The sequence below is a fragment of the Anguilla anguilla genome, chromosome 3, assembly GCF_013347855.1.
Source record: "Anguilla anguilla isolate fAngAng1 chromosome 3, fAngAng1.pri, whole genome shotgun sequence".
NCBI lineage: Eukaryota > Metazoa > Chordata > Actinopteri > Anguilliformes > Anguillidae > Anguilla > Anguilla anguilla.
This window is the reverse complement of record NC_049203.1, coordinates 21,325,564-21,339,553: the sequence shown is the minus strand read 5'-3', so window position 1 is coordinate 21,339,553 and position 13,990 is coordinate 21,325,564. Positions and strand designations below refer to the sequence as shown.

At 45.2% G+C, this 13,990-nt stretch overlaps 1 protein-coding gene across 1 annotated transcript in view; it reads right to left on the bottom strand.

Moving 5' to 3' along the window:
• The window catches only part of LOC118222129 (transmembrane protein 163-like), a 52,555-nt gene that overhangs the window by 4,192 nt on the left and 34,373 nt on the right, over window positions 1–13,990 (bottom strand). The window contains exons 5-7 of the mRNA XM_035407465.1: window positions 12,049–12,145; window positions 2,358–2,469; window positions 239–380 (exon numbers count right to left, since the gene is read on the bottom strand). Of these exons, the coding sequence (XP_035263356.1) occupies window positions 239–380; window positions 2,358–2,469; window positions 12,049–12,145 (351 nt within the window). The remainder of the gene's footprint in view (window positions 1–238; window positions 381–2,357; window positions 2,470–12,048; window positions 12,146–13,990) is intronic.

Sequence of the window (13,990 nt, the reverse complement as noted above, 5' to 3'; positions counted from 1 at the left end):
GAATTCTGTGGCAGTGTTTGAAAAAACAGAACTACAAAAAAGGAAAAAAACATTAGTGCATCGCCCAGGGGAAGAGTTACCAAGGTGCGCTCAAGTAGGCGAAAAGGAATTTTCCGCACATGGAGTATAATTATGGCCCGGAGAGAGGAACCAATTTACATCAGGCAGAGATAGAGGGTAGCGTTTTTAGCCTCACTCCTGTGTGTAAGACACCAGGGGGTGTAAAGCACGGACTCACTTTACTCCATAAGCCAGGATGATCAGGCCAATCAGGACGCCCACTGTCCCATCCAGGTACCAGACTGCCGGATGGTGCCGGAAAACCTCTGCGCTGATGAGGATGGAGAATCCCATGATGCCCCCGACGAGGGAGTTGAAACCTGCGGAAAAGGCCGACAGACAAAGGGATGAATTTAGCAGATGTCCAATCTATGCTGTAGTGGTATCCTTGCGCAAGGGCATCTGAAAAAAATACCCCTCCAGGTATTGGTTAAGTCAATCAATAGAACACAGGCGAAAAGGCAGTTGTTTTTTTTGTATTGACTGCCTTGAACAGTAGAGGGTATTCAGTTGTTACTAAGATATTTCTGAGTTACAGCAATCCGTTCTCCTTCAGAAGTACAACGTTCTACAGTCTAGAAGGACAGGAAGAAGATCCTTTTGCTGTATAATTAATTCTCAGGTAAAAAGAGAATTACATTCCCTTCCGAAAACTTGCATTGTATAGCATAAAGTGTGCAAACGAATGTGAACACACAATGGCAATATCTTAAATCCAGACCACTTGAAGGTAAATAAGAAATATTCAGTCTCTGAAACTGTGCAAGTGTTTCAATAAAGCCACATTCCACATAATGGAAATGCTTTCCTGTTAAACAGGAATTATGCATTTTAATTGAAAAGGTTATGCAAATTTTAGTGGCTATTTTTATCTGTTAAGACCATCTTCTCGAGCTTGATGCCAAGGGTTTTAAGGACTATTTGAAAGTCTGCTGTTAGCTTCCAGTCTGTCTGTTCCGGACCTGCTGTCTGTTTAAACCTTGTTTTTTCACCAATTACAGAGTCATTTGGCAGAGAGAAGAGAGAAGTTAAACAATCTGTAGCAGGATGTGTTAAAAAAATGGTAGCTGCCAGAAAGAAAAAAAAAATCAATTGTACCTCTACCCCCATCCACTTTGAAAATTGGCTCTTTTTCAAATGAATGAATCTACATTTTCAAACTAATAAGCCCTGTTGCGATAATATAACAAAATGGCTATTCTCCTGTTTTATTCTGATATTAAATGAACATTTGTTAGCTGTTCTCAGTCATTGCAGGGAACATTTTTATGGGGTTCATCCATTTTATGATTCATGGGAAGGGGGCTATTTTCATGATCTCTAGGTATCAGCAAAGGTGTTCTATATACAGTAATGTTTTGCATAAAATATCAGCATAACTGATCTTGAGCAGTACACGCTTTCCTCATAGTGCTTTTCATGGCGGTCTTTTCATATTTTCCTGTTTTCCTGCATTGTGCCTTTGTGGCTGTGTCTCTGAAAAACCGCTATACAAATAAAATTTTAATGAAATGGGTGTGGGAACAGCACTTCCCAGCCTCCTAGCCTCCTGCTATTTTAACACCCCAGGTGTGCATATATATATATCCAGAGAACAGGCACGTACTCTCAGGTACGTGTAGTTCTCTTTCTCTTTCTCTCCCTCTCCATCAGTCTCTCAGCTATCCATTTTATTAGAGGGAAGATTCTTTGCTGCTGGTATATCTCTCTCCCCCCTGTGTTACCTGTCAGCCTCTGTCCCCACCCACACACAGTCTAATGAAGATGTCCGTCCGCAGTGTCTGCAGTGTCTGCAGCGGCAGCTTTGGAAAATTTAGCTTCCGCGGGGGTGCCCCCATTCCCCCCCACCCCCGCATCCCAAACCCCCTCATCCACTAATATATAAAGGCCAGAGGAGCCTAGCGAGAGAGCACAAGCAGTCAGGACAAAGCAGGCTGCCGGCTTGCTGTTTCCTGTCACTCCTCGCCACCACCAGCCAGAGCCCCCAGGGAAATAAAGCAGCCTTCAAAGGAAGCTACAAAGCATTATTGGATTGTCTAAGAAGGAGAATCTGATTGGCTGGACCTCGGGAGTAATGGGATCTGATTGGCTCAGAGCCCACGAGCGCGAATAAAGGGGGAGCTGAGCGAGCGAGTAGCCTCTAGCGCCGTGTTTATTGCGATCGTTTATTTCCCCCTTACAGATCCTGATTACCATTCGTAATTTTTCATTCATTTTCTTTATTGCGCTGTTGCCACGGCGCAGGGAGTGGGCAGAGCGGCACCGATTGACGGATTGGCTGATCCCGCCTTTCTTACCGTCGGTGATGAGGGCCCTGCTGGTCAGTACCCTCCCCAGCATGAACTTGAGCACGGCCAGGATGACACATATGATGCCACTCACGATGGACACGCTGAAGAGGAAATCGTCCTGGCGGAGAGGGAGAGAGGGGGAGGGAGAGAAAGAAAGAAATAATGAGGAACGATGGTATTTTTAATCTGACTAAAATATGGGTGACAGTATTTTCAACCAAAATTGTCCTACATGGCAGGGAAGTGTGTGGTTCACTCACAGAACATCATCCATTCAAAAGAAAATCCAGAGGAACTGGTAGGACAGCAAGGAGACAACAAGGTAGAAACAGAAAGACAGAAACAGATCGAGAAAGAGAAAGTGAGAGACAGAAGAGAGAGATAGAGACAGGAAGAGAAAGTGAGAGACAGAGAAGAGAGTGAGTGAGTGAGAGAGAGAGAGAGTGCACTCTGACTCAGTAGCATCATAAATATTGCAATGGCCTTTTTGCATATTTCTCTGGAATAAAAAACTGTGTCTTCACAAGGTTACTAGTTTCAGTGAAACCCATAAGAAGAGAAAAGAAGCAAAGAATGGAATAATTTTATTTTACCCAAACACATTCAGTTTCAGTAGTCCTATTATGAGGTGACATCAGCATAGATGAGAGTGCAATTTAATGACATGACACACTAACGTCCAAATATGAACGCTTTTCTTTACAAATATTAACACTGGCAGGCTGGTTTTAAAAACCAATAAAAGGTTTGAAAGCATTCTGTAGCTGAGTGCTGACTTCTGTTGTGCACATCCTGAAGGCAAGAGATGGATTGACGCAAATCTTTTCTTTCGTGGTTTTGATTCCTTAATGCCTTTCTGTCTCCAGTCAAGCTTTCAGAATTCACAAAATGCATGCTGTTACCTCCTCTGCAGCAGGATTTTAAAGTGTTTAAAAAGATGGAGATCCAAATCCAAACAGTGAGTAAACTTTCTACCTTCTCCAGAGTTAGAGAGGTGCTGGAGAGGATAAAAGGAGTCAGGAGGACTGGAATAAAAAAACTGAAAAACCTTTACCTTTTGGAGGCAGTACTGACAGTGTGGGTTAGGGAGGGCTCAAAGGGTTGTTCCCTGCTCCACTAGCACTGTTCCCTGCTCCACTAGCGCTGTTCCCTGCTTCACTAGCGCTGTTCCCTGCTCCACATGCACTGTTCCCTGCTCCACTAGTGCTGTTCCCTGCTTCACTAGCGCTGTTCCCTGCTCCACATGCACTGTTCCCTGCTCCACTGGTGCTGTTCCCTGCTCCACTAGCGCTGTTCCCTACTCCACTAGTGCTGTGCCCTGCTCCACTAGCACTGTTCCCTGCTCCGCTAGTGCTGTTCCCTGCTTCAAATGCACTGTTCCCTGCTCCACTAGTGCTGTTCCCTGCTCCACTAGCGCTGTTCCCTGAACCAGGTAACCCAACATGAAATACAGCATCTGCACATTCAACATCAAACGGTCCTTAGAATACTTGAAGGAAATTGTGATGTCATACTTATAATAGTAATACCCCAAGAATCTTGGGGCAGTCCACAATATAAACTGGCCCATCTGAAATGATCCACTGACAAAAAAGGAATTGACATGAAGGTCATCACTGTTACCTGGATCTCATTCTTGTGACAAGAATGTGTTTATCACTGAAAGAGAGGGATTAATCCATTTTTATTACTATTTGGGATGTATCAGAGAGACAGGTCTGTCTCACAGTGAAATGATTGATGGGGTCTCTCAGAGGTTACTGAAAGTCATGTTACTGCCACCCCTGAGTGTAAATCTATACTCTTAGGCAGAGCTGTTCCTAGACTTTTGGGGACCCTAGGCAAAAAATAATTTGGGGGCCCCTCCAAAACCTTGGCACCATATGTATCTTCTGCTGTCAAAGGATGACGAGATGGTGAGGCCCTAGGAGAGAGGGTGGGGACCTAGGAGAGAAGGTGGGGACCTAGGAGAGAAGGTGGGGCCCTAGGAGAGAATCTGAGGACCTGGGAGAGAAGGTGGGGCTCTGGGAGAGAAGGTGGGGCTCTGGGAGAGAAGGTGGGGCTCTGGGAGAGAAGGTGGGGCCCTAGGAGAGAATGTGAGGACCTGGGAGAGAAGGTGGGGCTCTGGGAGAGAATGTGAGGACCTGGGAGAGAAGGTGGGGCTCTGGGAGAGAATGTGAGGACCTGGGAGAGAAGGTGGGGCTCTGGGAGAGAAGGTGGGGCCCTAGGAGAGAAGGTGGAGCCCTGGGAGAGAAGGTGGGGCTCTGGGAGAGAAGGTGGGGCCCTGGGAGAGAAGGTGGGGACCTGTTAGAGAAGGTGGGGCCCTGGGAGAGAAGGTGGAGCCCTGGGAGAGAAGGTGGGGCCCTGGGAGAGAAGGTGGGGCTCTGGGAGAGAAGGTGGGGCCCTAGGAGAGAAGGTGGAGCCCTGGGAGAGAAGGTGAGGACCTGGGAGAGAAGGTGGGTCTCTGGGAGAGAAGGTGGAGCCCTGGGAGAGAAGGTGGGGACCTGTTAGAGAAGGTGGGGCCCTGGGAGAGAAGGTGGAGCCCTGGGAGAGAATGTGAGGACCTGGGAGAGAAGGTGGGTCTCTGGGAGAGAAGGTGGAGCCCTGGGAGAGAAGGTGGGGACCTGTTAGAGAAGGTGGGGCCCTGGGAGAGAAGGTGGAGCCCTGGGAGAGAATGTGAGGACCTGGGAGAGAAGAAGTGCCTGATCTGCCTAGCAGGACCGACGGCTCTGCTCTTAAGCAGCAGGTAGAGCCAGCTTTGAGGTGATGATTTTCAATCTCCTCCAAGAGCTTCACATGAGTCATAACCCATTCACACTCAGGGTTTTAATTAGTCTGGAATGTGACTTGGCTTTAACTAGGAAGGCTATTTTTATGCTAGTGTGAAGTTTTTTTTGATTGCATCCAAGGTAATCAAAAATGATTTTTCACATCAAGAAATTGTGACTCATAATTTTATATAGCTAAAGAGAATTCAATAACACTTTCTTACAGAGAACGTTCGGCTCAGCTGAGTCAAACTGAATGTAGTTTTTACTTCAAAAGTAATACAGAACCAGCTTAAACGGCACAATGTGACATTTTCACAGTGAAAGAGGGTGATTTGTCTGAGGTGCTGTACACAATCATGCAATGCCACACAACAATGCCACTAAAATATCTCCTGAATCATGCGCCACATAGAGTCCAGTGCTGGGCCCACAGCAGTGAGCAATAGCAGGAGCCCAGACAAGCAAAAAATGCTTAGGGGGCCTGCATCTGCCTAAATGCCATGCTGCAATGAGAAACCTTAAAAAGGACTGTTGTTGACTGTTGTTAATTGTTATCAAAATGGGGTGCTGCCGAAAGTTTGACGGTCCTACTGTGGCCAGAAAACAAAGCAGCATGCCGCTGATAGACCAGCAGCACCTTGCCAATATTGGCGCTGCAGAGGTGATTAGCAGCAAAGGCCAGCCAGCATCGCTCATATCGATTCCTCAGGCAGAATGTGCAACATTGTGCACTAAAACTGCAAACTCACGCCCATGACCACACTTCGTCTGGCTTTCTCCGGGAAGGAATAGAGGTACTGTCACCAAATTTGAACGCAACTCAACTTCCTTTTCGAGATTAAAGTACACTGCTGTAATTATATGGCCCTTATCCTCTATCAGATCCTCTTACCTTCTATCACAAGCATGTAAATCCTTTTTTAGTCTAACTGCATTTTTTTCCTCATAACTATTCCCCCTAAGGCTTTCTTAAGCATGTGATAAACAAGGGCCATTTTACTTCAGTTAAATCAAGAAGGTGGAAGTTTTCATGCTTTAGTAGCTGTCTGAGAAAGACAATCCATTTTGTATCTGAATCCACGGTGTCTGTGGCCTCCCACACAGACCAGTCCCACGCTTTCTTCATTTTAAATCTAATCCCCCCCAACCCCCCCAGCAGGTCAGATATGTGAGGGGAGATAAATCTCTGAAAACTGAACCCCACTGTGTGACCCGGAGCTTGAAAAGAAAAAGGGGGCGAGGAACGGAAGAGTGAGGCCCCTCCCCCCAACCCTTATCAACCTCGCCACCCACACATGGGTCAGGTGGGTCTGCTCATGGGATACCATCCTGACACCCTCCCCCAACACCCCCCCCCCCCCCCCCCTCCAGCTCCTGCCACGGACGCACAGAGCCCTGGTCACATGTCTGGAGCACACCAGCAGTGCTACGCACAGAAAGAGGGTTACAGTGAAATTGAACCCAATTGCTCGAATCGATCCGAAACAGAATGAACCAACAAGAGGCCGCGCGTCCCTGCATCCCGTGAAAAGGGAGGAGCAGAAAGCATTGATTTTTATTTGATCTAATTTCACCGGTTTCTCATTCGGAATGTTAAGCCTTAAGTGTTGTTGTGAATTTCATTCCAAGAAGGGGAGGGATTCAATTGTTGATTTCGATGTGTCAAATCGATAAATGCAAAACGCTGTGAAATACTTTCTCTCCAATACTAAGCATGGATATTATTTTAACTGGTTTGGAAACACAACTCAGCCGCGCAGATTTTTCCTTTCAAGCCAAGCGTGTGTTCGACAGAGAGACAGAAAGGGGGAGAGTCTGTGACTGTGTGTCTGTGTGTGTGTGTGTGTGTGTGTGTGTGTGTGAGTGCGTGCACATCATGTTTACACGTGTGCACCTGAGTGTGCATGCTTTATGCATGTGGAGAGCTGACACCAAATCAGTTCTTCATCAAAGGGGAGGATTATTCTCTGCTCTGTTTCATCAGCGATCAGCTCGCTGGGGACCCGGAGCAGCCAGCAGGGTACTGAGCGTGCCTGTATGCGGCGGCAGCCTCCGCCGCGCACCCCCAGAACACTCAAAATGGAGGCTGCATTAGCCAGCCCTTCCCAAACCCGGCCCTGGGGACACACTGTGTGCGATGGCTTTCATTCCAATCGTTATTCCAGCCTCTGAATTGTAACAAGCTGCTAATGGAATTTTAATTTGACACTTTTAATGCCAATTGGCCATATTAAAGCCATATTATGTCAGAAATGGCTGAGCAGACTACGAAGAATAAATATTTCATATGCACATCCCAAGACATTTAATCAGTCAGAACAGCTATTGCTTTCAGTCTATGTAATCCGCTGAACGAGAAACGATTCAGATAGAAATAGGTTCCATTTTAATTGATTCAATTATAGACTGGCAGGTGAAATCATTGGGTCCTAATTGAAAGAGTGAACACTTGTGGAAAATGAAGAGTTCAAAGACAAAGCAAACGGCAACTAGGCAACTAGCCATTGTTGAAAATGTATCGTACAACTTACACATGTTTCCAGCAACCTTAAATGATCAAGATATTGAAAAACCAGCATACAAACCCTGTTCCCAGGACCAAGATTGGAACCCAGGGCATGACACCATGGACAAAGGCTATTGCTTAGCAATAAGGTAATGTTACAAGCCTTATTTCAATGACCAGAATGAATGTAATTCACTGATGGAAAGGAGCAGACACCTCGATCAGTAATCATTGGCAAACACGCAGGTATACAATATGACACTATCCTAATATCCGCAGGCATTAAAAAACATTGCCCTTGTTACTGGCATCAGTGTTTACTCTTTGAAAAATTCTTCTGTTGACCTGAAACACTGGAATTATTGGTAGAGGCTAGAAAAAAGCTCTCCACACTCCATCCAAAGTTACTAAGCTGTTGATCTATGGCAGGGCTGCCCAGCCCTGTTCCTGGCACTGTCCGGTAGGTTTTTGTTTCCACCCTAATTTGCCACACCTGGTTTGACTAATTGGTAGCTCAATGAGATCTCTAGCTGTTGAATGAGGTATGCTTTGTCATGGTTGGATTAGAAATCTACAGGACAGAATATCTCCAGGAACAGGATTGGGCAGCCCCTAATCTATGATGGAAAAAATGGTTTGGTGATAAATGTGTACAATTCATCATTTTCATGTTTTTTCTCTCTGAGATAAAGCTACAGAAGCATTTACACTGAGGGGAACTGAAGCAAATAATGTGCTGAGCTTTGAGAATTGTGATCTCCATTCAAACTACTCAAAACACATCTAAACATTTATTACATTATATATATTTATCAGTGGAGCTGGTCACTGCTGTGTTATCGGAGGGTAAAATGTCATCTTATTACTTGAATCCAATATTAATTCATTTGATGGTTATTTATTACCATAACACTCACTGTCTACTTTAAGACTTCCAGCACTTTGCTGCTGTAAAATGCTTTCACGTTGCCTGTCTTTCCAGCAAATGGCACCAACTTCATTGTTATTTACGCAATTATAGTTATTTAATGGTATTATTGTGACACCCATTCTGCAAATAATGACCCATGGGTTTACATGCAGTTAACCCTGCACTATAACAGTTTATCTGAATTTGCAGATGCATATCCCCAAATAATATTTAGAAAACTAAAAATTAAAAACCAGATGCACAAATGTTATCGATATCTTGGTACATTTTGAACGTTTTTTTTTCTCTCTCTTCCTGCCAATGCCCCTGGAGCCAATTAATTAGTCTCATCTGGTCCGTTCACACAGAAGCTGTGGAATATATCAGTGTGGGAGCTGGAAGGTAATACAAAATCACATATAAGTGCAACCCAGGCTGTCTTTATATTCCGGAGGTAAAATATCACACTTAATTCCACAAATAGCAAACATTTCTTGTTCGTTTGGAATGTACTACTTAAAGTGGCATCACAGATACACATAGTCTGTTTTGCTCTAATGCACGATAAGGTAATTATGGAAAATGTAGGGTTTGACTGCTCTCACTTTAAGAGCCTTGGCACTTGACACACTCTCTGTCTGTTCAAGAATTTGAAGTGTCATCCAGTAAGTATGCTATTATATCATTATCGCATCTACGCGCACAATCCGCTCCCACTAAATCTGCATCCGAATAAAATGAGCAGTCGATAAGCACGGTCCTGTGTTCTGCTTATGCTCATTTCTCAGAGTGGAAGGGATCCCTCAGTCCTAAATATGGACTTCATTAGGACCCAAAATCAATTTCTCTGATTGGAGTCCTCAGGCCCTACAGTTTATTCCTGCCTTTTTCCCAGTGCACGCCGGGATAGGCTCCAGCACCCCCCATGACCCTGCCCAGGATAAGTGGGTATAGATAATGGATGGATGGAGTCCTCAGGATTCCAGGTGCAAAATCTTGGCAAGACTGGTTGAATCATCTCCGGTTCACATCTAACTAAAGTACCACCAGCCAGTCAAGTTCTCACAACCCCAGTGCTGGGAGTTAATTTGATGCAGTTGTTAACTGTACCTGGGCTGGCTATAAGCACACCAGCATCTCCCATGTACTGCATGTGGGATCATGTTATGTGGCTAAGGTGACTCACTCTGAAGGCCCCTTTGTGGACAGTGACTTACCTCCGAGTTGGGAATGCAGAACAGAGTGTGCACTTTTTGAATACTGGACTGAGATGCCTGCAAGCAATGCTCTCTCGTGGGAGAGCTGCTGTCACAGGACCAGCAACAGTGAGGACTGTCTGAACTCCCACTGTATGGGTCTACCTCTGCTGGTCACGTCCTCAGTCACAATGGCAGTTTTAATCACGGCCTTATCAACATTTCATACAACGCAGTCCGTAAGTATTTGGAAAGTGTCATTATTTTTTGTTGTGGTTTTGGCTGTAATTTTTACATGGATCACCCAATATGGATGGAAATAAAGCTGACAGTCTGCGCTTTGTTTCATTTCAAATCCAAAGTAGTAAAGAGCCAAACCTACAAAAAAATTGTGTCACTGTCCAAATACTTACGGACTGCACTGTACATGCAGCTCAGCAGAAGGAACCTTTCTGACATCAGAAAGAACGAAAAGAAAACTAGAATACAGAAGCTATTTTTATACACTGCTGCTATGTGCCAGAACAGGCTTTAATAGGCTCTCTCTGGACCAAGAGCTTTCCAAAGTGAAGCTGTGCAGTTTTGATTAAAACACAGCAGCTGGCATCTGAAAACAGACCCATCTCTCTCTCTCTCTCTCTCTCTCTCTCTCTCTCTCTCTCTCTGTCTCTCTCTCTCTCGCTCTCTCTCTCTCTCTCTCACTCACTCCCTCTCTCTCTCTCTCTCTCTCTCTCTCTCTCTCTCTCTCTCTCTCTCTCTCTCTCTCTCTCTCTCTCTCTCTCTCTCTCTCTCTCTCTCTCTCACTCACTCCCTCTCTCCTTCGTTGTCTGTTCTTGTGCATCTGGCTATCTCTTCCTCCTGTGCGTCCATTTATCTAAGTCTGTGAGCCTCTTCAATTCTCTTTCTCTCTGTCTTTCTTTTTAAGCATTGCTCTGCTCGCTAAGGTATCTGTGTCAAGCCGCACTGTCATCACTAAACCTGTGTGCACTCGCTCGTTATGGCCCAGCTGTTCACTGGCGGTTGCTATAGCGTAGATGCGGAGCTCATAAAATTCCACATTCATCCTTTTACTGCAGACGCTAGATTCGGAGAATATGCAACTCTGCTACCTAACCTGTAAATATGAATAGGTATTTGCCACAGACTACGTAATCACAATAGAGGTGTATGGAGTAAATGGGGATTTATAGAGACAATATGTGCACAATACAATGGTTTGGTGTACAATTTGTCATTTTCATGTTTTGCTCTCTGTGATAAAACTACAGAAGCATTTACATTGAGGGGGAACTGAGGCAAGTATTTATGCATTAAGCTTGGAGAATTGCGATCCCTACTCAAACTACTCAAAAGGTGACATCTAAACATTAATTACATTCTTGGATCATTGGATGAAAGCTACATCATTTAGAAGATAAATTCGCTCGTAGAGAATATGTGCGATGGCTGTCGTTCCATTTTGTGCGTGCCTCCTGTTCCATTTCGTAACTCAGTCAGAAAGGAGACGGGTTGAAATGAATTCATTATTTATCTAAGACGTCTGCCATTGCCTGGCAACAGTGCGACGAGACTATTCTGGGACCGGGGTCTCAGATCCGTTCTCTCTTTCGCAAGCCGCCTCTTCCCGACCCGCGGGCCCCGTTTCGTTTTCGTTCCCCCCAGCAGGGGGCAGCGCGCTCAGACGCGTCGCAGGTATCGACCTGGACGTTTCGCGGCACGCCTGATCTAAATATCCCTCTGGGAGGTGTCGGGCTTTCGCGCCGTCACACCCGACAGCCGCGCGAGAGAAAATTTGCGCGCGGCGACGGAGGACGAGGAGAGAGAACGTAGCCATTTGTTATAGGATCGCGTAAACAAAGCCCATTCTTCAAAATGCATCACGCAGCCACAGCTCGGCTTTCAGTTGACAGGTCAAATTTGTCTGCGTTTGATTTCAGACTCGGTAAAGTGACAATAATAGCAACGGAGGCCAGGTTTTTAAAAGCAGTTTAAACCAGGAAACCTTCACTGATAATAGAGAATAAGGCCGCTCTCGTTCTTAGAGCAAGCGTTCCTGCATCATTTACCCAGAGCTGACACATCCAAACCGCCATCGTGCTATTTGCCTGAACACTTCACCTAAAGATGATTTCTGTTACTATTTATTTATGCGTGTAGAATTATTTGAAAAACCAGGTTTTCCATAAGAATAGCGAAAAAAAACTCTGAGTTTAATTCGCCAACTGTGAGAAAGGTATTGTCAGGTATGGATCAACCTGCATAGGGCATTAATGTCAACATGCACAGGTGTGTGTTCTGTGATGGAGGTGCTTACCACTTCAGGGAGCAACTTGGTGGCCAGGTCATGGATGGCTTTTCCCAGAATGCACAGGGAGGACAGGATGAACACCACCCCCAGAATCACACATGCTCTGTGGAAGAACACAAGATGGTCAGTGTGCAATTAGCAACACCAAACATATACAGGCACATGCACACAAATGCACTCACACACACAAATACACACAGAAATGCACATCAGCTCTCCAGATGATGTTACTGAATGAGTTCGGAGCTCCTCTGAAATTTAGACTTTCAGAGCCAAAACCTGGCACCTTAAACAGCATTTACCACGTTATACAGCAGAGACGTGTTTTGAATATCCAGAAAGGTGCCTTTTAAAGATAAGAGTCTGCTGTTTACTGTCTTTAAATGTGGAGCACAACACATTCAGCCCTGTCCCAACAGAAAGGGTCCGTATATTCTGCCATTTTCCCCTGCTGGCGAGGCATTAGGATTCGGGTCCCTGCTTTTGTCCGTCCGGTGGCCTGTCTGGTCACGCACGCTGGCCTAGATACCCGTCCGGCAGTCCAGACGCGTCTCAGAGGGACAGGGCGTTCCTGTCCCAGGCCATTTTTAAGGCGCTGCCTGAGCCGAAAATTTGATACCGCTGTTGCATCTACGTTAAGAAGAAATCTATGCTGTAGCGATAGCCGGCTTATTTTTTATATTATTATTTTTTAAAATTTAACCGTTAGTTAACCAGGTTATGCTGGCCTTACACTAGACAACTTCTAGACAACTAAAGTCTGACACACTCTCACTTTTAACAACAATTTGTCATGGGTTTTTAGTCATAGGGGTGCACACATCTTAAGATTCTGCGAAGACTGGAAATCATGCAGCTTCACACATTATTAAGATTCCAATCAGATTATTTTTGAGATTTTTTTTTTATCTTAACCCTCCTCTTCCTGTTGGAAACTCACACACCGGCATTCTGATGTAAGACAAAGACAGCGCGCCTATTGGCTGTTGGCAGTGTAGGATTATAAATTGTGTCATTGGCCATCAAAATCCTTTTGAGCCAAGACCAAAGACATAAAATAATATTAAACGTTGGATTTTGTTGGAATGGTCAAGATAAGAAAAAGACCGTTGCAAAATGAAGACTACCGTCTTAATGTAATCTCACACCTATCGTGAGTCGTGACGTTGGCACGCACCGACAGAAGGTAAGACTGGCAAGATTTTACTATGACTAAGACTGTGAAATCGCTTAAAATGTCATCAAGTGTACAGCCAGCATAAGTCTGATACAGATTAAAATCTATTTTGCAAGAGAGACCATGTTTGCAAGAGACCTGCTCATGAAAACATGCAAACGAAATGACTGGAGATGCTGTTTCCTACAGGCTCCTACTAATTCACTTGGGATTCACAGTAAATTTAGTCGGTAATATTATGGATGTATAATGGTAATATAATGGATGTATAATGTTTGGATGTATATTTCTCTGTTTAGATGACTAATAAGCATGGAAAAGCAAACAGACTGCAGGCGCTATGGCACTGTAGCTCAGCCCAGAGCCTCTTTCACATACACAGCTGTCTGTTCCTTCCCCTCCCACTGGCCCCGAAGGCTTCTGGGTAACGGTGATGTAATTTCACACCTATGTGTCCACAAAGGATTGACAAATTACGTTCACAAGATGTTCCCTGTACCCCTGACTCTGGAGCAGTCAGATTGGGGGGAGTGGGGACGGGTATGGACAGGAATACAAGATGTTTTATGCTCATAGTGAGGAGCGGTTTCCACAGGTAATCATCCGTCACCCGCTGTCACATTCACACTGTAGCTTCTCCATCATGGCTGGAGACCCCATCTCCCTGCTCCCTCTACTCAGCCACACACCACCCACCCCCACCCCCTCCCCCTCCCCCACCTCGCCACGCAGGGCTGATTCTTACACCTGCTGTTCCTTATTCATGTCTGC